Source organism: Lagopus muta, chromosome 6 (genome assembly GCF_023343835.1).
Source record: "Lagopus muta isolate bLagMut1 chromosome 6, bLagMut1 primary, whole genome shotgun sequence".
NCBI lineage: Eukaryota > Metazoa > Chordata > Aves > Galliformes > Phasianidae > Lagopus > Lagopus muta.
In genome coordinates this window covers 58,699,862-58,721,847 of record NC_064438.1, presented here as the reverse complement: position 1 = coordinate 58,721,847, position 21,986 = coordinate 58,699,862, and the positions used below count along the sequence as shown (strand labels likewise).

The 21,986-nt window shown below is 51.1% G+C and overlaps 2 protein-coding genes across 6 annotated transcripts in view; one reads left to right on the top strand and one right to left on the bottom strand.

Annotated features, from left to right (window-relative positions):
- Nucleotides 1-2,919: 2,919 nt before the first annotated feature.
- Nucleotides 2,920-16,233, bottom strand: KLHL28 (kelch like family member 28). The gene is made up of 5 exons (XM_048949171.1): nt 15,974-16,233; nt 12,265-13,163; nt 9,745-10,188; nt 7,282-7,490; nt 2,920-6,705 (listed from the first exon to the last, which is right to left on the bottom strand). Exons 2-5 carry the CDS (start codon nt 13,161-13,163, stop codon nt 6,542-6,544), a joined length of 1,716 nt encoding a protein of 571 aa, XP_048805128.1. The 5' UTR covers nt 15,974-16,233; the 3' UTR covers nt 2,920-6,541.
- A 132-nt stretch (nt 16,234-16,365) lies between these two features.
- TOGARAM1 (TOG array regulator of axonemal microtubules 1) overlaps nt 16,366-21,986 on the top strand; it is a 33,060-nt gene continuing 27,439 nt past the window's right edge. For all 5 annotated transcript variants that reach the window (XM_048949118.1, XM_048949121.1, XM_048949120.1 and 2 more), the window contains exon 1: nt 16,366-17,592. In XM_048949118.1, the coding sequence (XP_048805075.1) occupies nt 16,366-17,592 (1,227 nt within the window). The remainder of the gene's footprint in view (nt 17,593-21,986) is intronic.

The following is a 21,986-nucleotide window of genomic DNA, read 5'->3' as shown; positions in this document are numbered from 1 at the left end:
TTCCACACAGCCACACACCCAGACCCCTCCTCTGCCCCCTCCCCCAGCCAGCAGCCCTAGGCACGGCACAGCCGGGCATTCCTGAGCCCCCTGGGGCAGCAGCACTGCCCAGCTCTCAGCTCTCCCACCTCCTACATCCCAATTCCTGCTCCCTGAGGAGCGTTAACATCTTTTTTCTTTTTTTTTTTCTTTTTTTTTTCTTTTCTCTCACTTTCTCACTCTCTTTTTCCTCTCGGAAATGCAGGATGACACTGTGTGATAAGGTCTGTCACTTTACGTTAAGCCGACTGGATCTTTTACATCCTGCAGTAATCCTGATGCAGACAGCAGGGGATGTCCATGGGAAAAGAGGAGCCATTGGGAGGAAGGAAGGACCAAGAACCAGGCACCCTGATATGCGTGGTACCTCCACAGCATCCCCACAGCTTCTATTGGCACAGCACTGAGCCTGCTTCCCTCAGACCCATGGCCTGATCACTGGGTGGTTCTGCGTGGAGCCAGGGATTGGACTCAGTAATCCTTATGGTCCCATCCAGGGCAGGATATTCTATGATTCTGTGATCTGTGGTGCTCCAGCTTTGGGCTGCCCCTGTGCTGGATGTGGGCACATCCCAGAGTGCTTGGGCTGGAGGCACTGCAGCAACAAAAGCAGGTCTGAAGGCTCTGGAGAAAGCAAGGAGAGAACCTCGGCTTTGTTTCCTAGCTGAATATCAGCCTGAATGGAATGAGCTTAATCTGAATATCTGCAAACCCTTTGGGAAATTTATGCTAAATTTATAAAACATTATTATCTCCAGCTCTCTAAATTAATCTGCACAAATGAGTGAAGTGCTTTCTCATTTAGGACAACTCAAGGTTTAAAATAAATAGTGTGGCAGAGAGAACTTGACAGCAGGTTCTGTAAGCACCTGTGTGTCCCTGGGCACAGACTTGGGCTCACAGGACCCCGCGGGGATGCACTGAGAGCTGAATGCTGGGGCTGGGATGCTGCTGTGCAGCCCTGCAATGGGAGCAGCAGAGGGGGGACGTGGCAGCAGGGCTGCAAACATCCTGGCTTTGGTCAGGGCAGCAGCTGCAGCCTTCTGAGAGAGAGGCAATGTATCTGGGGTGTGGACTTAGGAGAGTGGGCCTGTGTGGACCAAACGAGGTCCAGTGGGGCCAAGTGCAGGGTGCTGCTCTTGGGTTGGGGTTTTGGGGTCTCTTCCAAGCCAACCACACTGTGAGCCCGTGACCTCCTGCAACTTGTCTGCATTGCACACTGCAGGGCAGCTGCTGGGGCATTCACTTGATGTGCTTTGCCAAGGGTCTGAGATGGAAAAATAAGGCAAAAATCAGCATCATCCCAGGGAAATGGTGAGCTGAAGGCGGTGGAGGTGACTGCTCCATGGGGCAGCTGTCCTGAAGGCAGCGTTTAGAGAGGGTTGTGCAGCCCTCTGCTTCTCCCTGCAGCCCCATAGGGATGGGAGAGCTCTCACCTCATGCAGTGCAGTGCTGGGCTCAGTGCACATCCAGGACCTGCAAGCACAGCAGGAGATATACATGCAGATGGGGAGCTCCTCATCTTTGCATTGCTCAGTGAGCATTGAGGGATTAGGCAGTGGAAATCCACGTCCACAGAACAATTAAATACCTACTGCATCCCAGCATTTACTGAGGGCTCAGCAACTCTCTGGAGCCTGGAGGTCTGGGGACTGAAATATGGATCCAAATTTGCAGCCCAAAGCTGTTAGTATTTCAGTTTCATCTCCAATTAAGCAAAGCACTCAGGCAAGCCCTTACCTTTGGCTCTTGAGCAACACCGCCATCCTCCCGTGAAGCAATATCATTTCTCTGCTTTAAATGCACAGGACCTCAATTCCCAGCAGCGTGGCCTCAGAACAGACAGCTGTGTGCCTCACTGCCACCCAGGGCAACAGCTCTTGGGAGCACAGCGGGCAGAAGGCAGCAGCAGCACAGCCTGGTGTGCCAAGGGAAGAGCAGCTCTGACCATCACCCAGGGCAGCGGCTTTGAGCCCAGGCTCAGAGCTGGGTGCCCAAACATCCACTTCATGTTCAGTTTGTTCTTTCATCACTGAAGTAAAGGGACAGGACCACTGCTGCCTAAGTAGAGGGGAAGTTTCAAGGCCAGGCTGGATGTGGCAGGGGGTTGGAACTGATTGAATCATAGAGTCACAGGATGGCCTGGGTTGCAAAGGAGCACAGTGCTCATCCAGCTCCAACCCCCTGCTGTGTGCAGGTCGCCAACCAGCAGCCCAGGCTGCCCAGAGCCACATCCAGCCTGGCCTTGAATGCCTGCAGGGATGGGGCATCCACAGCCTCCTTGGGCAACCTGTGCCAGTGCCTCACCACCCTCTGGGGAAAAACTTCCTCCTTATATCCAACCCAAACCTCCCCTGTCTCACTTTAAAACCATTCCCCCTTGTCCTATCACCATCCACCCTCGTAAACAGTCTCCATTAGGTAACACCATGTGTGTCAGCACTGAGATGAAGCCTGCAAAAATAGAACTTGACCTCACATGCCAAGTCTTACTCGCCTTCCTCAGATGGAGTGAGCAGTTGACACTTCATGCAGACCATTACACAAGGGGAGGTTACCACCCAGCACACAAATTGCTGTCAACTGCAAACTGACATTATTTAGCTGCAAACCCTTGACCCAACAGAGGTTTCTGCTCAGGTGCTGTGATGCTGAGCCTCCATCAGCAGGGGGAAGCCAGCAGGAGCTTCCTAGAGCACAGTGCAAGCAGGAGCAGCAGGTCTGTGCTCAGCAGATTCAGCAGGTGGGGGTGTGGAAAGATGGACGATGGGGAGGGACACATGGAAATCACTTTGCCGTTGCATTTGGGTCACATCCCAAAGACATCACATGAGGAGAGAAAGGCAGCCACGCATTTATGTTCAGCACCCACCAGAAGTGTGAAAGCAAGCTTTTCTCCAGGTTTATTTACTAAACTGCTTCACACTCAATGAAATAGTTACAACAACCATTACAGAGCATTATCACAAGAGCCAACACATTGAGAACACGGGCAAGGAACCAGGATGCAAGTTACAGCTCATTTCCTGCTGACCTCAAATAGCACACTGTAAACAATAACAGAACCAGAACATCGCTGCTAAAGAAGGTGTGCACGTGGGAATGGACACAGAGCCACACAGCACTGCTCACTCCTCACACAGCACTCAGCACAGCCCAGCACGTTTCGGTGTTCTCTGTACAGTTATCAAACCCTGCTAAAAATTATACTTCTCCTTGGGTTTAAAATACAGCACAGCGCGTAAGGCAAAAAAACAGGAGTTATCATCCAGTTCTTTGCGTTTCAGTTAGATATCAAGAATTTAAGGCAAGCTGGGACGTTTTGCATTGTTTTAGGTGATGGATGGGGATTTACTGATGGCAGCTTCGCAATGGTGACATGCTGTCTCCCAGCAAAGGGGAATGGAGTGATGCTCATGGGACACATGTCACCCTTGCAGCCCATGAGGCCTCCTGCAAGAAGAGCATTCCTGGAAGGACAGGCAGGCACGAAGCTTACAGATGAATATCTGAGTTAAGAAAGCAGAAATTTGGGAACTATGCGCGCACATACGAACTCGTGCCCATTTTAAAGTGCTCTACAGATCATTCTGAGTGATTAAAAAATAGAACTGGATGATAATTTATCGTTGTGTGACATCTTGGTTGAAGGTCCTTAGATTTTCAGCTGTAAGACAGACATTACAACAGGAGCACTGTGCAAACAAGCTGTTGTGCCCGACCTCCCATCACCAAACGCTTTGAGACACAGGACAGCAAGTGCCTGAACAGAACGAGGGCAGTGTGACACGAACTGATGCCTAAAGCTGAGGCACTGCCCTGCCCATCTCTGTCCAACCAGCCCAACAGTTCATCCACCAACAGCAGAACATTCCATCATGTGTTCTTCCCATTCCTGATGCTGTGTACAAAGAGAATTTTTCATGCTGCTACCTTCAAGTCTAGCAATACTACATGATACGATTCAGGGTCAGTCTCTATCATCTAACTTAGTATTGCTGCTGCTCAGATAAATGTAATAAAACATCTTCTGCCTTCCATAAATGAAAGATGCGTGCATTGAAAACCAATAATATCACACTGAAAAAAGATTTCTTTTTCTTCTGGTGACATCAAAACGATTTCTGTCTCTCACACCACCTTCTACTGCCCAGAAACAGAATTTCCTGATAGTTTCCATGAGAGTATTTCAAGCAAAGATGCACTGGCATCTTCATTCATGGAATCCTACTGCAGTACAGCACACGTTGACCTGCATGGAACAACTCCTGTGCTTACAGGCACACACCTGACTGTAAGTAAGAGCTTTTCTTCCTTGATATTAGATTGCTCAGCAACTTTATCTCCTGATAGAGTCAGAAGACATCATAACCAATGGCATCTGTGATGCTGTAAATGAGAAGAGCACACGGAAGCATTTGCCTTGTGCATTCACCAGGGCAGGAATGTGAAGGTGATCTGTGCAGACTGAAGCACCACCACTGCCCCACCTGCCCCTGCTCTGCACTCCCACCCAGTGCAGTTACTCATGTCCAGTTACACTATTATTGCTATGTAACCAGAAATCCTCTGTAGGTCACACAAACTGCATTGAAATCTCTTGCCCTGTGAATTATTTGCTTTTAAAGTCCTGTGTGATTCTGCCAAACCTGAAGGACACGTGCAGGATTCTGTGACTTGTGCAAGCAACTGCAATGGGTGGGTTCTGCTCTATGGTGAAAGCTCCTGTGCCCCCTCAGCTGCTCAAATCTGACCTTATGGAAGAACAAAGACCCCCAGTGCTTGCCCAGCTGCAATTAGCTCCTCAGGGAAAAAATAAACAATAAATTAAGTGTACTGAGAGAACATCTGCTAGGCGTATCTACAAAGAGACAGCTTTTAAAGCAACTGTTTTAAATATTATTGCACCTTCAAAAACAATACTACGTGGGTTTGGAAAACAAGGGGAGACAAACATTAACTGAACGTGTTAGAACAGAAGTAAGTCGAGGCAGAACACTTCCTAAGTACCAGGTCTGGCAACACAATCAAAACAGAAATTCAGGACAACCACAATTCCCAGTTCAAAGCAGAAGGCAAACCCAAACGTGCTGAATTAGCTAGAAGTGCTACGTACTCACTCATCTATTTTGAAATAAGCTTTACAACCCCCAGCATCAGCCTCCATTTGCCTGCATTGGCACCAGGCTTGGGGCCATCACACAGTTATGACCACCTGGTGCTCCAGCAGCACTGAGCCCAGCACTGCACTCAGCAGCACTGCATGCAGGCTGTGATCAGGGCAAGAACCCGGGCTGGGATCTTACTGCTCCACATGTATGCATTATGTATTTGTGAGAACAAGAAACACAGATCTCCTGAAAAAAAGAAAAGTAACACACACAGAGCTCATTCACTACACTGTGTTCTTCTTGACAGTTTCCATAGGCACAGATGTCTCAAGCGAGTCAGAAGGAAAGCCAGCAGCACAAGCACAGGCACCGTGCTGCCTGCACACTGCACTCACTGCAGGGACAGCCACAGCACCAGGCACACAGCTAGCCCCGTCCTCACACCCCAGCACTCTGAGAGAGGGATCATACATTCTTTTAAAGAGGGAATTTGAAGGGGATACAGACACAGGTGTGCTCTGGGGAAGGATGGGACTGATTGTTTTCTGAGTATTTTATGGCATGCCGCAAACGCTGCTGCCACGTTTTCTGATGCTGTCACTTCTCTTTGCATCACAACTGAAACCTCACAGCAGACCAGCAAGACCGAGTCACCACTTCTGGTACTCATCTGTCCACGACAGAGAGAAATACATGGGAAGGTTTAAAAATGTGATTCTCTTCATCAGATCGCGACATTTTGTTGGGAGGCAATAAATGTGCCTTGCCAAGTTCTTTCAGCAGTTCCTACTCGTCCCAGCCCTCCTACCAGCAAGCAGGTCACAAAGGAGAGTGCACAGGCAATGGACTACGGCATTTATTATTTACAGACCTTGAGATACAGAAACAAGGCAGCCCTTTAGTTACGGTTCATAAAAAAATTATGAAGCACTGGCATTTTCTTAATATGAAGACACAACCAGACAGTCACCAGCAGAGCCCAGTCACACAGCACACCCATACGTCTCTCACCCCAAGCACAGTAAACTTCATGTTTCTTAGTAGGCAGGAGGAAGAGAGAAAAGCTCTAGAAAGTGAAAGGGTCAGACAGACAGTGAGTGTCCTAACCACGTCCTAGGCATGTACAGTACTTGTTAAAGTTCCCTGCCTGTAACAGATGCTGCCCAAGCCCAGCTGCTGGTGAGCTTCCCACTCCTGCTGCCCGTGGCACCCAAGCAACAAGGCCAGCAACCAAGAGGAAATGATTCCTTCCTCACTTCAACCACAACTCCACCACATTCCTGCAACTTTTCAGCTCCAGAAAACGCAGCATATGGTCTCCAGTGGCAGGGTTTATCTTCAACCACATCAAGTTCCAACCTCACAACAGGTCCATGAAGTCCTGCTTGTCATCAAAGTGCAGTCAAACCAAAATTGCAGCGGCAGTACATCATACCAGCAGAGTCCAGCCAGGTATCTGAGATGGGGTCATACTTCTGTACAGTGTTCAGGTAGGATGACCCTGAATGACCTCCAACTACGTAAAGGTAGTTATCAATTACAGCTGCACCCACTCCTGTTGAAAAGAAAAATAGTTAGCTGATCGCTGAGCACAAAACTAAGGAGTGTTTCTGCTCCCACTTGAGTCCCCACTGGCACCTCCTGATAATGCAGAGCAGACAATCCCACCCAGCCTCTTCCTCTTCGGCCCAGCTTTAAGGAAAATGGGTGTAAATGAAGAGTCATTCTCTCTACAGATGCTAACCCTCCTTTTCAACTCCACTCACACCCCTTCCTAAGGCAAAGCAACACTCCACAAGCAGGCAGCACAGAAGATGCATTATGGAGCCTCGACGTAAAATGGAAGAGCGACCACAGAATTGCTGAAATTAATTCAAAATTAATGGAAAAACAGAAATACTATTTCAAGTTCTACCTGGTACAGCTCAGCATTAACAAAAACAGATTGGACTTTAAATACTTCTTCTTCTATGGAATTGATTAAGCAATCTGTGACCCAATGCAGAGATGAAGGTCGATGCCCTGCAGACAAGTCCCTGTGAGCCTAACTTACTGCAGCTTCTACAGCTCAAACGGTGGCTTACTTCTGAAAGAACAGCCCACTGAGGTGCTGACATCCAGATGCCCCTACCTGTTCTGGGCTCCTTCATGGGTCGGCACACAGTCCACTGGTTCTGGTGGGGATCGTACCGCTCAATGCTCGACAAGTGGGACACCCCGTTGTGCCCCCCTACCACGAAAATGAAGCCCAGCATGACACCGACACCAAAGTTTATTCTTTTGTCAGCCATTGAAGCTACCGTCTCCCAGGAGTTCTTACTTGGATCGTAGCGTTCCATGCTGCAAATACAAACAAACCATTTGTGAGGCTCAGATTTTAGTGACATCCACATCCGTGAGACTCATCCAGTTGTGTCCATCAGGAATATCGGAACACATTGACAAAGCACTTGAACTGGTGGAAAATTCTGTAGCATGGTTGCTTTCTACTGCCCAAGGGCAGCACACAGAGCTGAAAGCAGAGCTATCGTCTCAAAGGTCCTTCCACAACACACAGCTCATGCAGCTGGAGCCTCTCCAGAAAGCATTGCCAGAAAGCACTTCCAAGACTCCCAGACAGCAACTGCAGCTCAGCCATCTCCCCCATGCTCTCACCCCCCTACCACGTGTCTTCAGGTTACATCTTGAAACAAAGTATGATCTTTCAAAGCTGAGTTCTGAACAGAAAGCTCCTTCAAAGTTGACTGCTGCTTTTGATAAGAAAACGAAATGCATGAAAAACTGGGCCAAACGTAGATGTGAAGTGTGTCTATTTGGGTAATGCATCAAATCAGAAATTCCTTCAGGCATCCCTGAAAATGACAGAGGCAAAAAAAACCCAACCACATGGAGAGCATATCCCTCAGGAAAAGCAGTAAAGAGGTTGCTGATCAGAGCACAAAGGATAGAAAAGACCTTTGGGGTAAAACAGAAATTATCAGCATCATTTTATTAACCACTGGATCTGTACAGTCACCCAAACACTCCTCATACGTGGCCAGCACCGTCCACAGTGCATCTTCAGTAGCACAAGGGAGGCAGAAAAGAAAAGGGAAAATCAGAAGCACTAAAGAGTAGGAGAAAAGGGGCTTAATTATGCAGCAGTCAGCTTGCTTATAACGCTAGAGCTTGTGTGAGCCCAGCGACTGCACGGCACGGCGTGTTACTGCATGCCTGAATAATCAATACAAACAAAGCTATTCAATAAAGACTAAGTACAGTGCTAAAAGGCAACTAATGAAATATCCGTCAGTTTGATAACTCCCCAGGTGGTGCTGGCAGTTCCTTTCTGACTGAGGAACAGAGCAGATGCTGCACAAAGAGCGGGGCCACCGCAGACTGACGTTAGAGCTTTCCCCTTCAAAGGCACCAACTTGATGAAGATGTTTCCTGCTATTCCAGTGCTAAGTTTTGCATTTTCTGAAATGCAAAGCTGAGTTTCCCTTTCAAAGGCAGGCATTCACCCCGAGCACTCATCTGCCATGAACAGACTGTCCTCAGCAAGGTCTTGGTTACCCTCCTTTCTAAGCAGTCTGTGCAACAAGGTTAGGACCATGCTAAGTAGTGTAACCTACTGATGTTACATATTTCTGTAGGCTAGAGCACTGTTTGCCTTTTCCAAGTGAAAACTATTCAGTTACACTTCCCTGTTTAGGAACCAATCCTCTGCTTCACAAACTGCTTCACATAAGAGCACACAAAGTGTGAGGAATCCAATTAATGACTGGTGTGACGTCGTTACACCGTGCTGTTAAATAATCAGTGCATCCCCTCTTATAAGCAAGATTTCCTTTGCACTCTCCACTCAGCTCCTCAGCCTTGTTGTTTATTAATGTGCTTCCCGGAGGAACATATGGCTGATTTGTTCCCACTTCTAATGAAGAGTACAAGTTACTACTTTGCATAACTAAATACCCCAGACTACCCACACGAAACAACAGGGAACAGAACAATTAAAGAACACGCTGGTACAAAAAACATGCCTGTGAATAGAAGGTATACTGAGCATGAGAAAAATCCCATTCATGTCTAAGGAGTATTTCAAATGTCAGAGCTAACCTCGCAGCCTGGCACCGTGCAGCCCTGAGGTGCAGAGGGTCACCTGGCACTGCTGCAGTGCTGCGGCTCAGCAGGGCTCTCCCAGGGGCTGCACCTGCTGCTGGGCCCCACTGACAAAGGGGCTGCCGTGGGGCAGAGCAAACATGCCCACAGCACTTCTCCTCTGGGACATCCAGCATGGGGATGCTCGGGGTCAGGCACCCTGCACTCCCTGGCTCAGCAGAACGCAATGTATGTCTTTGGCTTCGTCGTCTTCCCTTCTCGGGGATTTTTAAGAACATACACATCTTTGTGTTCCAGCTCAGAGAAGTTCAAATACAGATTTCCCAGCTGAATCGCTAGACTGATGCTACAGAAGGATTAATGAGGCCCACTGCGGATTAACACCGATTTAGCTCAGAATATTTTAACTGGCTGCTGAACACAAGCTTAAAAGCTCATGTTTTTACTGATTTTCAGCTTACGGCATCAAGCTACAGACATGAGAAGCACGTACCTGTTCATATGGGCAGGACCATAGCCACCAATGGCATATATCATTCCATCTAAGACAGCTGCAGCAAAACAGCTTCTCGTTTTGTTCATTGGGGCCACTAGCTGCCACTCCTTCACTTTAGGAATGTATTTCTCTACAGTTCGTAGATACGACTGCCCATCGTAGCCCCCCAGGGCATAGAGCTCTCCTGCCAGGACCACCACTCCCAGCGTGCTGCGGCTCTCAAACATCCTCTCCAGAGACGTCCAGGTGTTTGTGTCGGGGTCCCAGCACTCCACTGAGTTCTCGTGCTTCCTGTAGCTGATGCCTTGACACACGTGGGTTGCAATCCCTCCTACAACATAGATTTTCTGGTCTAGGACACATATTCCAAATTCATAGCGGGGAATGCTAAGAGGTGCCAGGCCTATCCAGGAATCGTTCTGGGGAAAATACATTTCAACACTGGAACAGAGAAAAAAGAAAGATTATGTGAGCAAACCTAGCTTTATGGAGCTCTGTTGTAAAAGGGCAACATGGAACACAGTCTTAAGAGCATACGTTATAATTCTCATCCCACGTCAGCTGTTTCTTCCAAGGGCCTGGACATAAGCAAAGAGCAAAAGCATACAGCTATGCAGTGACATGGTGGGAGGTCAGAGCACCAAGTCTGAGACCTGAAAAAATAGATTTTGAAAGGACAGAACAGTCTGAGAAGGCACAAAGCATCACAGACAGTGTGAGGGCAGACAGCAGGGTGCTGGTAGGTAGCAGGATGCAATAGGGTGAGCTGCAAAATACAAACTGAAGAGTTAGGAGGGTAAAGTGAAAACAACCAACCAACCAGAAACCAAACACTCAGCCACTCAGAAGGGCCACGGAGACAGGAGAGACAAAAAGGGTAAGAGGAGCACACATGGACGTGTACACACATTTAGAAAGTAGTTTGTAGTTTGCAGTTGTACACTGCAGTCTAACTAGAGGGAAAGTTTCAAGGCCAGGCTGGATGTGGCTCTGGGCAGCCTGGGCTGCTGGTTGGCGACCTGCACACAGCAGGGGTTGGAGCTGGATGAGCACTGTGCTCCTGTGCAACCCAGGCCATGCTGTGATGCTATGACTGACAGCACACCAGCCCTTCACTGCAGTGGCCCAGGTAGGAAAGAGCAGCACTAAACAGATTCCAAGAAGCTCTGTTATTATGAAGCAGGAGGTAACTAGCAGCAAAAAATCCCAATAATAATAGTAATAATAATAATAATAATAAATCAGCCTTCTTGCAAATAGAAACAAAAAGGAAAACGAGTTTTGTGGCGGTAGGGCCTCCCATTTTCAATTGTAGCTGTAGGAAAATCAGGTACCTAAATTATTAGGGAAGATTTTTAACTGATGTATTCCTTTTTTTTTTTTTTTTTTGCCATGAAAAATTATTTAAGTATGAATGGAAGTATCAGTTTGAGACAATTATGAATAATAACAAATGAAAGGAGTTTCTGTATGCAGGAACACGCAGTTCCAGTTCCAGTTTAACAACAACAACAAAGTATTCTGAACCACACCATTATGTGACATTGTTAAAATCGTTTAAGAACCTGTGAAAGAAATGGAGCTGAGCTGTACCAGAGGACTCTTATTCCATTAACCAAACAGATCTGGCATTCAGCATTCCCCGACCCTTTACTCTTTAAAAACACAACCCTAAGGATCCCCAGTCCCAACAGCCACTGTTGACACCACTGATCAGGAAAGGAAACTGTAAATACCTTCGACAACATCCTCAACTGCTCTTAAGTGTGTGCCCATGTGTACAAGCACTGAACTGTTGCAAAAAAAGAGTAGCTCAGTAAAATATCCCAGCACCCAGCTGTAGGGCCAGCCCAGGTAGCCTGTCTTAACACAGGGAACACGTGCTGCACTGGTAAAGGTGCATTCAGCATCACAGCAGCCCATGTACAAAAGCACACATACACACAGGAACACTCACAATTGAGCTACCACTTCTGGAAATGTTGATACAGTGCTGAGAGAAAGCCCAGGCACACCAGTATGGGCAAGAAAGCTGTCTCTGTTATGCTCCTCTGGTTGGTGTGGCTAGCTTCAGTGAGGCAACAAACCACTGATCTGAAGAGGATGCTTAGTTTGAGAACTGGGGAAATAAGACCAGCTCACTAAAGGCATGACTGCACTGTGATCAAGAACTTAACACTGCTTTTTTTTAACTCTGATTAAGTTAGTCTTAATTCCAAGGGCTCCCGAGTTAGAAGTCGCATGCAAACTGAAGACAGCTGCCTTTATTAACCAAATTCAGAGTGAAAAAGATTTTACTGCTATTTGTACTGGTACAAACAAAGCCTCAACTGCGAGCACTACGCACAACAACCAAGAACTCACTGCTTGTCCTCGCTGCAAGAAAACTCACTTGCAAGGAAAGCAGTAACCACATCTCTGCAAACCACAGCTCCTCAGCGCTTGTCTTGACCCAGGGTGACAAAAACCACACACGAACATCACGCCACTCAACTGCTGCAGCAGCTCTGCCGTTACCTTTCTAAACACGCAAACAGCCCAGCTTTTCCTCCTACAGCACACAGAACTTTAGGAGCACAGCGAGGTCGTGTCATCAGCATGGTCTGGTGGGAAAGTCTGTGTTCAGGCATGAAGTGGTATTTTAGAGCCTCGTTTAGAAGATGTTTGCAGGTATGGTCATCACGAATGAGATGGTTTGCTTCGTACAGCCTCGTAAGGAACTTCACACTCAGCAGCGGCAGCCGGACGCAGTGCAGCAGCTGTGCTAAATACTTCTGTCGCTCCTGAACATCGTATTTGATCCAGGACTCCAGTGCATAAAAAACTGTTTCTTCTGTCACGACATTCAAGCAGTCATTGGAAACAATTTCATCCAATTCAGAATGCGTAAGCTCAAAGAATTCTTCAGTCTGACAAACGTCTTCAAAGTTCTGACAGATGTACTTGTTGGCAGCCAAGTACAGGTCGTGGCAGCCATAGGTCTCTGCAAAACGAGAAATCCCGATGCAGTTGCCAGGATCGAGCTGGCTCTCCAGAAAGGCGCAGCACTCCTTCACCACCAGCTTGATTTGGAGAAGGTTTGCAGCTGGAAGAAGCGACTCCACGGTGTCCTGTGAGATGAACACAGTTCCTGTGTAGGCATACTCCACGATGGCCTGCAGGGCTGCTTCGTCAACACACTGGAACTCTACCTCTGAATTCTCCTTCTCAGAGAGGTTCCCGGTGAACATGGCTTTGAAGTACGGGCTGATGCTGGCGAGCACCACTTTGTGGGCATGGATCTTGACATCGCCAACCCTAAGGACAATGTCACACAGCTCGTGATGCTGGCGAAGGAGGTTCAAGCCTTGCAGAAGCTGTTCAGAATGCAAGTGTGTTAGGTTGGCAAGCATGTAGGTTGGAGACGACTGGTCCATCTGTGACAAACAGAATTTTTGAGGCATTACTCAGGGTTCCACTTTCAGCTGCTTTATTACTCATATTACACAGACATGCCACATGGAACGTTTAAAAATTACTTTTCCGTTTATGCTTTTACCTAAATTAGTGTATTACCTTGCAATTTACCTCTCAAGCCCTCATGCTCTATGCTTTTAGATACACATTAAACTCAGGACAAGTATTTATTAACAGTGACTGCCATATTAACCGTTTATTGAAAAATACACATTTTTTCCTTCTGGAATAAAATGCAAACTTCAGAATGCATGAAAGAGCTCTACACCACATATTTCTGAGAACTGCATAGAGATCAGAATAAAAATAGAGAGCCTGGGACTGTGCACCTGGAAAAGAGAAGGCTGAGGGGATCTGAGCAGTACTGATCCATATCTGCAGGGTGGAGCAGGGGGCTGGGCTCTGTTCCATGGTGCCCAGCACCAAAACAAGGGGGCACCGGGCACAGACTGGAGCCCAGGGAGTTCTGTATAGACATGAGGAAGATCTCTGTGCTGTGAGGGTGGCAGAGACCCGGCACAGCTACCCCCAAGTGGTGGGGGAGTCTCCTTGTCTGGAGGTATCCAAACACACCTGCACAATTTGTGTGCAACTGCTGTTGCAGTTGCAGGGGGATTGGACTGGCGGAGCTCCAGAGGTCACTTCCAACCCTTATGGTTCTGTGAAATAAAGAACTGGCTTATTCAAGACAAAGTTAAACCTTCCTAAGCTAGCCTGTGCTCCTCGCTTCACGCCTTTCCCGCTGCATCTCACCCCAAGCAGTGCTGCATAACGCCCCAGTGCTCAGGAGGCACCCAGCTCCACAACCCCTGCTCCACACAGGTCATGCCAATCCCTCCCTTGGCACAAAGCAGAGCAAAAGACCCACACAGGCTGCTGGACTGCAGGAAAGGGTGTGCAGGAGCAGGGCCTGCTATGCTTCGAATGGGCAGGGGAGCACAGCAGATGGGAGACCCCCACCTCACCCCATGGGGGACTTTACTGCAACAAGAGCTCCCCAGCAAGCACACTGCTGTCCTGCTGAGATTGGGTCAGGGTGCCCAGGATCAGCAGAAGTGTGTCCAAAGAAGGGCAACAAAGCTTGAAGGGTCCTTAGCACAGGTCTTGTGAGGAGTGGCTGTGAAGAGGAGGCTCAGGAGAGACCTCACTGCTCTCTACAACTCTCTGAAATGAAGTCATGGTGAGATGGGGGTTGGCCTCTGCTCCCAAGTAACAATAAACGGATGAGAGGCGATGGCCTCACTTTGCACCAGAAAAGGTTCAGGGTGGATATTAGGAAACATTTATTCTCTGAAAGAGCGGCGATGCACTGTGTCAGGCTGTGCAAGGAGCAGGGGGGACACCTGTACCCAAAGGTATCCAAGAGCCATGGAGATGTGGCACTGAGGGACACGCTCAGTGGGTGGGGATGGACTCGGATCTTGGTGGTCTTTTCCAAGCTCAATGATTCTATGATTCTAAGAAGTGGAACAAGAAGAGGTGCTCTGCAACCCAGCCCACACAGCTCCTGGGGGAGCACAGAGCACCCTGGGCACTGCCGCTGCCTCCACCTCTCCCCAGGCTGTAGGAAGCTGCTCTCACTATGGCACAGGGAGGGCAGAGAGGAGGAAGCTGCCACCCACAGCTCACACAGCTCCCAAGCACTCATTCCTTCAAGTTTTCCTTCCCGTTGTGATACCTGACAGCACCACGATACCTGCTCTAATTTCAGCTTCGTTAGCATTCGAGTGGTGCTGCCCACCACTGAGAGCTGCGGGAGCTCTTCAGTTCTTATTCACTGAATTGTTGCAGTGGTGAGAGGGTGGAGGGTGTCAGCACATCAAGATCCAGGACAGGCAGGGAACATCACCATTGTTCTGCAGGGAACATCACCACCATCCCGCTTCTGAACTGAAAAGCTGATTTAATTCTTTTATTCACTAGATGACTACACGAGCTTCCAAAGCGTGCTTCCTTCATCTTGTTATTAAGAAGTTCATCATTTCCATAGCTCCTCAACTGGCACCTAATTTGCAACGAGCCCACTTACAAACTGCTTCACGTGAGAGCATAAAATTAGCTGCCAGCGTTTAAGCACAGAACGTAACAGCAGAGCTGACAAAGCGAATGCTGCGGGGCAGAGACAGGAGAGCTGTGCCCTGCTCAGGGACGTGAGAGCACTCAGCAATCTCTTGTTATGAACAGACAGGATAAACAGAGTCATCAGTACGGCTGGATCAGAGCTCTGCGGCCATCTGCCCTCCCATCGAGCACACACCAGCAACAAAGTCCTTTAGGGATACCTGTGAAAGGTGATGGTGTTTTCCACGCAGCAGCATTTTAGCAACACAACGCTTACAAAAAGCTGCCCCAGCATCAGCTACCGCCCCTTGGTGTCCGCGCTCAGCTCGTGTCGTGCTGCAACAGGAAGGTGGAAACACAGCCGGGCACGGCGGCAGCGCGGTAAGGACGGAGCATCACGGCGTCACTCACAGCCGCGTGCACAGCTCCGCCGGGCCGCAGCCCGCCCCGCACTGCCGCGCCGGAAGGCCGGGCCGTCCCGCAGCGCGCAGGGAGCGCCAACGCGGCCGGCCGACACGGAGGAGCAAACGAAGATCGCGTGCCAGGCGGCCCCGGCGCTGAGCGCGACGAGGGAGGCTGCGGGATGCTGCAGAACGCTGCAGAACGCCCCGGCCGGGCCCGACGCCAGCAGCCGCACCCACCGCGGCGCCGCCCGGCCCTCTGCGATCCATCCCGGCCCCATCCCGGTCCCGGCCGCCCCGGCGCTCACCTGCGGCGCGGTTTTCGGGCCGTTCCTCGCTCCCTCCGGCACAGCAGCGCCCGGCCGCACGCGTCACTTCCGGGCGCCGCCGCCCCGCACGGCGCCGGGCCGGGCCGAACCACCGCGCGGTACCGGGGCTGTCGGGCACGGAGGGCGGCACGCCGTGTGCCCGCAGCGCCGCGTGCCCGCGGCGCGGGTTCCACTGCGCGCGGTCGGAATCTCCCGGCGGAGCCGCGGCGCTCCGTTTCCCCGCGGCGGTTGGTGCAAAGAGGAGCGGCTCCCCCCGCGGCGCGGGGACGCGGTCGGTTCCGCGCGTGCGCGGCTCGCGTCGCGCCGGGCCCTGGCGACGGCGGCGTTGCGGCGCGCGGCGTTGCCGGGGGCGGTTCCGTTCTTCGCCGCCCATGGCCGCGGCTCTGGGCCCGGCCCCGCCGCCGCCCGCCCGCGCCATGGAGCGGCCGCCGGGCCCCGAGCTCGGGGCGGCGGGGGACGGCCCGGAGCGGCCGCGCGGAAGGCGGCGCGGAGGTCCGTCGCCCGGGGAGCCGTCCCGCGGCGAGGCCCGGCGGCCGGGAGGCTCCGAGGAGCCGGAGAACGGCGGGGGCCCCGCGGAACGGTCGGACCTCGGGCTGCTCCCGGCCGAGCTGCGCGGCCGGCTGCTGGACCAGGAGGATTGCCGCGACCGCGCGCGGGCGGTGGAGGAGCTGCAGCGGCTGCTGGCGGCCCTCGGCCCGGCCGCGGCGGCCGCGGCGCCCGGCACGGCGCTGCTAGGACTGCTGGGGCTGCTGTGCGCGCTGCTGGACGACGCCGACTCGGCGGTGGCCCTGGGCGCCCTGGAGGCCGCGCAGCTGCTGGCCATGCGCCTGGGCGGCCGGCTGAGCGCCTTTCTGGGTCCGCTGGTGGCGGCCGCGGCCAAAGCGCTGGGCGACCCGCGGGCGGCCCTGCGCCGGCGCTGCCACCGGCTACTGCGGCAGCTGATGGAGGCGGCCGGGCCGCGGCGCGTGCTGGAGCTGCTGCTGCGCCGGGAGCTGCTGCGGCACCGCGACGCCCGCGTGCGCGAGGAGGTGCTGGTCGCCTGCGTCGCCGCGCTGCTCGCCCACCCCGGGGAGCTGGACCCGGGCAGCCTGGCCCTCGGCCTCGCCCCGGCGCTGCTGGACGGCGAGCGCAGAGTGCGGCACGCGGCCTTGGAGGCGTTCGCCCTGTTGGCGTCGGCCGCCGGGCCCGGGGAGAGCGGCCTCCTGTTCGAGGCGGTGCGCGCGGCGGAGCCGCGGGACGACGGGGACCGGGCGATGCGCGCAGTGCGGGCCAGGCTGGCCAGGAAGAGCCTGCCGAGGCTGGGGGAGCGCGGCTGCGTGCAGTACGCGGTGCCGCTGCCTTCGAGCGCCCGGGGCTGCGGGGCGCCGCGCGGGGCCGACGTCGAGTGGCTGCTGGCGGGCGGCGGGGCGCGGAGCGCGAGGAGCTGCGGGCCGCAGCCTGGGGACGCCGCGCGGAGCTCCGGCTCGACCGGCGGGACGGCGCGGAGAATCCTGAGTGCCGGGAGAGGGAAGAACAAACTGCCCTGGGAAGCAGAGCGCGGCAGAGACGGGGAAGGCGGAGCGGGAGACGTGGTGCCTTCCGCCGAGGGCGTGGAGCAGGTACGTGCCGCCGGGCTGCTTTTTCCGAGGGGAAATACTGTGAGAGGATGAGAAAGTTTCCAGAGGTTTGTGAAGTGACAGGTGTTTCTGCGGGGTGAGCTCAGTGCAGCATTTCAATACCTAAAGGGAGCCTAAAACAGGAGGGGAGTCAGCTCTTGGAAAGGGCGGATAACAGCAGGACAAGGGGAAATGGTTTGAAGCTGAGGGAGGCCAGATTGAGGTTGGATGTCAGGGGGAAGTTGTGTGCTGTGAGAGTGGTGAGGTGCTGGGACAGCTGCCCAGAGAGGCTGTGATGCCCCGTCCATCCCTGGAGGTGTTGAAGGCCAGGTTGGATGGGGCCCTGGGCAGCCTGGGCTGCTGTGAAATGTGGAGGTTGGTGGCCCTGCATGGCACAGGGGGGTTGGAGCTTCGTGATCCTTGAGGTCCCTTCCAACCTGGGCCATTGTGTGATTCTGTGATTTCTGAGGCACGGCTTGTGCTGCTGATGTGTGTGAGGTTCTCTGTGTGTTGACCTGGCAGACCCGATCTGAATGCTCCAAACGTCCGATTTAACGCCGGGACAAAACAGACATCTTAGTGTGCATAGAAAACCTCACTGCTGAAACATGCTGTGCTTGCTGGGCGCTTCCGACATCCTGCCCTGGTGACCCTGATTGTGACTCACAGAAGCTTAGGGAGCTCCTGCTTGTGTCTCTGAGAACACCTGATGGATGCTAAATACTGGGGCTGTTCGGAAGAAAACTGACAAATGGCTTCAGTTCAGGCCTTGGAGGCAGAGTTCCAGCACGTGGCTGAAGCCAGTGCTTTTGGGCAGTGCACCTCTAACCAAGTCTGTGGGTTGCCGTGTGTGAAAATGGCCCGTGTTCCTCATAGTGATCTGACCAGGAGGAACGTAGGTGAGGCTGAAGTAATGATTCTGCTTGACCTGCGTTTTGGTTGTAGAGTTTAGTGATTATACTGATGTCTGCAAGTGGAAGGAACCTCTGAAGAATTGTTCAGGTCCCTTTTACTTCTGCAGTTCTGTGTGTGACAGCTGATTTTGGTACCACGAGACCTGCAGTGTGTGCTGGATGGGTTTAACGTAGCATTACTTGATCCTCAGTGAATGAGTTACTCCAGAATTACCTGAACTCTACTAATAAGTGAGTGGCTTTCAGAAAATGGGAAACTGTATGGCTATAGATTTCTTTGCTACCATATTTAGCTACTCGGGTAGCACTTCTTTGCAGAAAGGGCTGTGAAGCACTGCCATGGGCTGCCAAGGGAGGTGGTTGAGTCACCATCCCTGGATGTGCTTAAAAACTGTTTGGATGTGGTGCTCAGGGCTGTGGTTTAGGGGTGGGCTGTTAGAGTTGTGGTAGGATGGTTGGGCTGTGGATGGACTCAATGATCCTTAAGGTCTTTTCCAACCTGAGCAATTCTATGACCCTGTGATTCAGAATTTAGTTCATACTTGCTTTGTAGTTGGCTCCTGTACTGAGCGAGATCAGGAATAATGATAGGCAAAGCTACTTTGTGCAGGCTGGGTTTTAATAAAGTCCTTTAAAAAGGAATGTGAGCTAACATTGTTGCACTGTAAAAGTCTGCAGGGAGTTGATGTGTCTGCCTGCATTCACATAGACGCAAAACACCTGGCTGCCCTCCCGGCTGTGGGTCGCAGTGATGGAGGGCTCCTGCCCAAGCTCATGGCTGGGCCCAGGGGAAGTGCTGCTGGCTTTTTTGTTTAACTTTTTTGCTCATGTGGTTTGATTTCCCTCTGTAAATGGGGAAAAGTGCCCAAAGTTTCGACCTCTGGAAGGAGGGAGGCAAACAATTCATTCCTGCTTTCTTTTTTGTTGTGTGTGTAAAATGCATTTCGGAGTGGTGTGGACTGAAATGTAACCTGGGGAGGCAACCACATCTTTGTGGCTGCAAGTCGGGGCGCTGAGGTACTCCTTTCAGTAGGCAGCATCCTTGGCACTGCTACAGGAAAGCCTTTTATACTCCGTGCAGCTTTATAGGTGTAGTGTGAAAATTGTGGATGCAGATGCCATCTGTGTGTGTCTGGGGGTTGTTGCCCAGCTCTCCAAGGTGGGTGATCCCAGATGCTGTGGGCTGGGAGAGGTGGGTTCCCTCCTCCACAGAGCACCTATGGGAGAAAGCAGAAGGGTCTGTAGATCCGTTTCCTTCCTCTGGCAACCGCTTGGCACAAACTTGTCTGAGTGCCTTCAGATCTTCTGGCAATTATAATTTTTTTTCCTTCCTCCTTGGCGACTTCTTCAGTTCATGCAAGTACTAAAGCCTAAAATTACCGCTTTCCTTTTGGAATCATCTCTATTTTTATGTCTTTGCGTCTCATGCCAAATGTATTTCTGCCACCTATTTTTGCAGAATTAGACCTGAATAAGTTTCAGCCTTTATTTGGTAAAAGCATAATTTTGAACAGGGGCCTCAAGCTGTGAAGTTAACCACTCTCGCTTTGCTTTCGCTGCTGTGGTGTACTGTAGGTGGCAACAAAAATACTTCTACAGGGAGAAATACTGTTTCTCTTGTTCTGTGCTTATTGCTTTTTAGTAAGAAGTAATTTTTTTTTGCATCTAATGACTTTTTCTAAGTCATCCTGCACCTCCTGCAGATGCTCTTTGTTAGAATCATAGAATCATAGAATAGCCTGGGTTGCACAGGAGCACAGTGCTCATCCAGTTCCAACCCCCTGCTGTGTGCAGGTCGCCAACCAGCAGCCCAGGCTGCCCAGAGCCTGTGTTCATGTCTCTTCCTTCTGCTTTCTGACTCGGTCTGTTCATTTGTCACTTCCATTTTGTTTTCTTACATACTGAAGTTGGTAGAAAGGAGATCACTAACTCTGAGGTGTCAGAGTTGGAACTATTGGAATGGGGACTATTGAACTTGGGCAGTTCTTCCTGTACTGAAGTCGTCCCTTGACAACTCGAAGAGATTGTCATAAAGTACTTAATTAAATAAAGTCCTTTACCTTGGGGCATTAACAGTGAGGAGAAAGAAGGGCAGCCCTGCCTTTCTTCATAGCTGCCCTCTTTGACTAAGATATATCATGCATGACATTTGCATAGTTGACTTGTTTCTGTAAATGTAAAAAATTAATTATTAATTCAAACAAGCATTCCTTTGAGATGAGTTTGTTTAAAAATTAACTTTTGGGGTCTGAAAGGATGCATGAAATGAGTCTTTACAATTGTTCTTTTTTTTTTTTGCTGCTATTTGTAGGGTCATGTTGCACAGCAATGGTCCGAGGCCACGTCTAGACTGTGCTGATCAGATAAGGGGTGAGGTTAGTGGGTGGGTTAATGGGTGCTGGCAGTGTGGGGAAGATAAAGCACGCTGCCTCCAGGGCTTCGCAGCCTGCCAGTGATGTTAATTGGTTTGCTGATGGAATGCTGCTCTGTAACCTCCCAGGAGCTTTGAAAGCGAGTCTGTGTGGTACCCATCTGTCAACCCAGAGCTGTTGGTGATGCTGGTGGTATTCAAACAGTGTGCCTGAGAGCTGCTACCAGCACAACCCCACCTGTTGAGCACCAGTGGCTGTGCCAAGGGCTGGCAGCAGGGCTGTGCTGTGCCCTGCCTGTGCTGACAGAGCGTGGCGTTCCTGGGGGAAACTGCACGCAGCTGTTAAAAAGGCATTAAATGAAACATGGATGCCAGCCTTGTTTAATCCATAGCTCTTGTTATTTCTGACAGTGAGCGTCCTGTGGTTCAATTGCCTGATTTCACAGCTCAGCGCATTGCATGTCAGAACGTAAGGCTTACTGCTTAATAGCTGCTCACACAACCCCAGCTTCCCATTTCTCTTTCTGAGAGCAAGGCCTGGCTTCATCACATGAAGCACAGTTGTCTGTGTTTATTGCTGGCAGCTGCACACACCTGCCTGGACGCAGCACTGAGTGCCCTGTGTGCAGGTGGCAGTGCTGGCCCCACTGCATTCGTGGGGAGGTGCCTGCTGGGATGCTGCAGCCTTGTGGCAGCACCAGTGGAATGCTTTCATGAGCTGGTAATCAAGTGTGTAATCACATGAGTTCTTTTCCTTTGTACTTCAGCAGGGTCCTGCTCGTTTCTAACCCTGCGCAGGCAGGGCTGGCCTTGTGATGTTCAGTGTTATCTGTGAATTCAATGGAGAAAGAGTGTGAATTTGCTGAAGTCAGTATTCTTTTGCTGCACTGATGCGTTAAGTCTGCTCCAGTTCCTTAGGAGAGAATAAGTAGCTTCCATCAGATTGAAACCAGACCGTTCCAAAGGAAATGTTTGTGCTCTTTTCTGTGGGACACAATGTGGTCTATGAATCCTCCGGGAGCTGCCTTTAACTAACTGAAGTTAGCCTGCTGTAACCAAACGTGTTACCTTCTCATACAGTGTCCTGGTTTGTCCATGTCATGTGAATGAGC

Excerpts from the sequence above, each read along its gene's own strand:
- KLHL28 (XM_048949171.1), bottom strand. The coding sequence starts at position 13,163 with ATGGACCAGTCGTCTCCAACCTACATGCTTGCCAACCTAACACACTTG. Across the intron at positions 10,189-12,264 it reads CTGTTTGCGTGTTTAGAAAG|TGTTGAAATGTATTTTCCCC; the intron begins GTAACGGCAGAG and ends TCTCTGTTCCAG. Across the intron at positions 7,491-9,744 it reads GGTCCTGCCCATATGAACAG|CATGGAACGCTACGATCCAA; the intron begins GTACGTGCTTCT and ends TTGTATTTGCAG.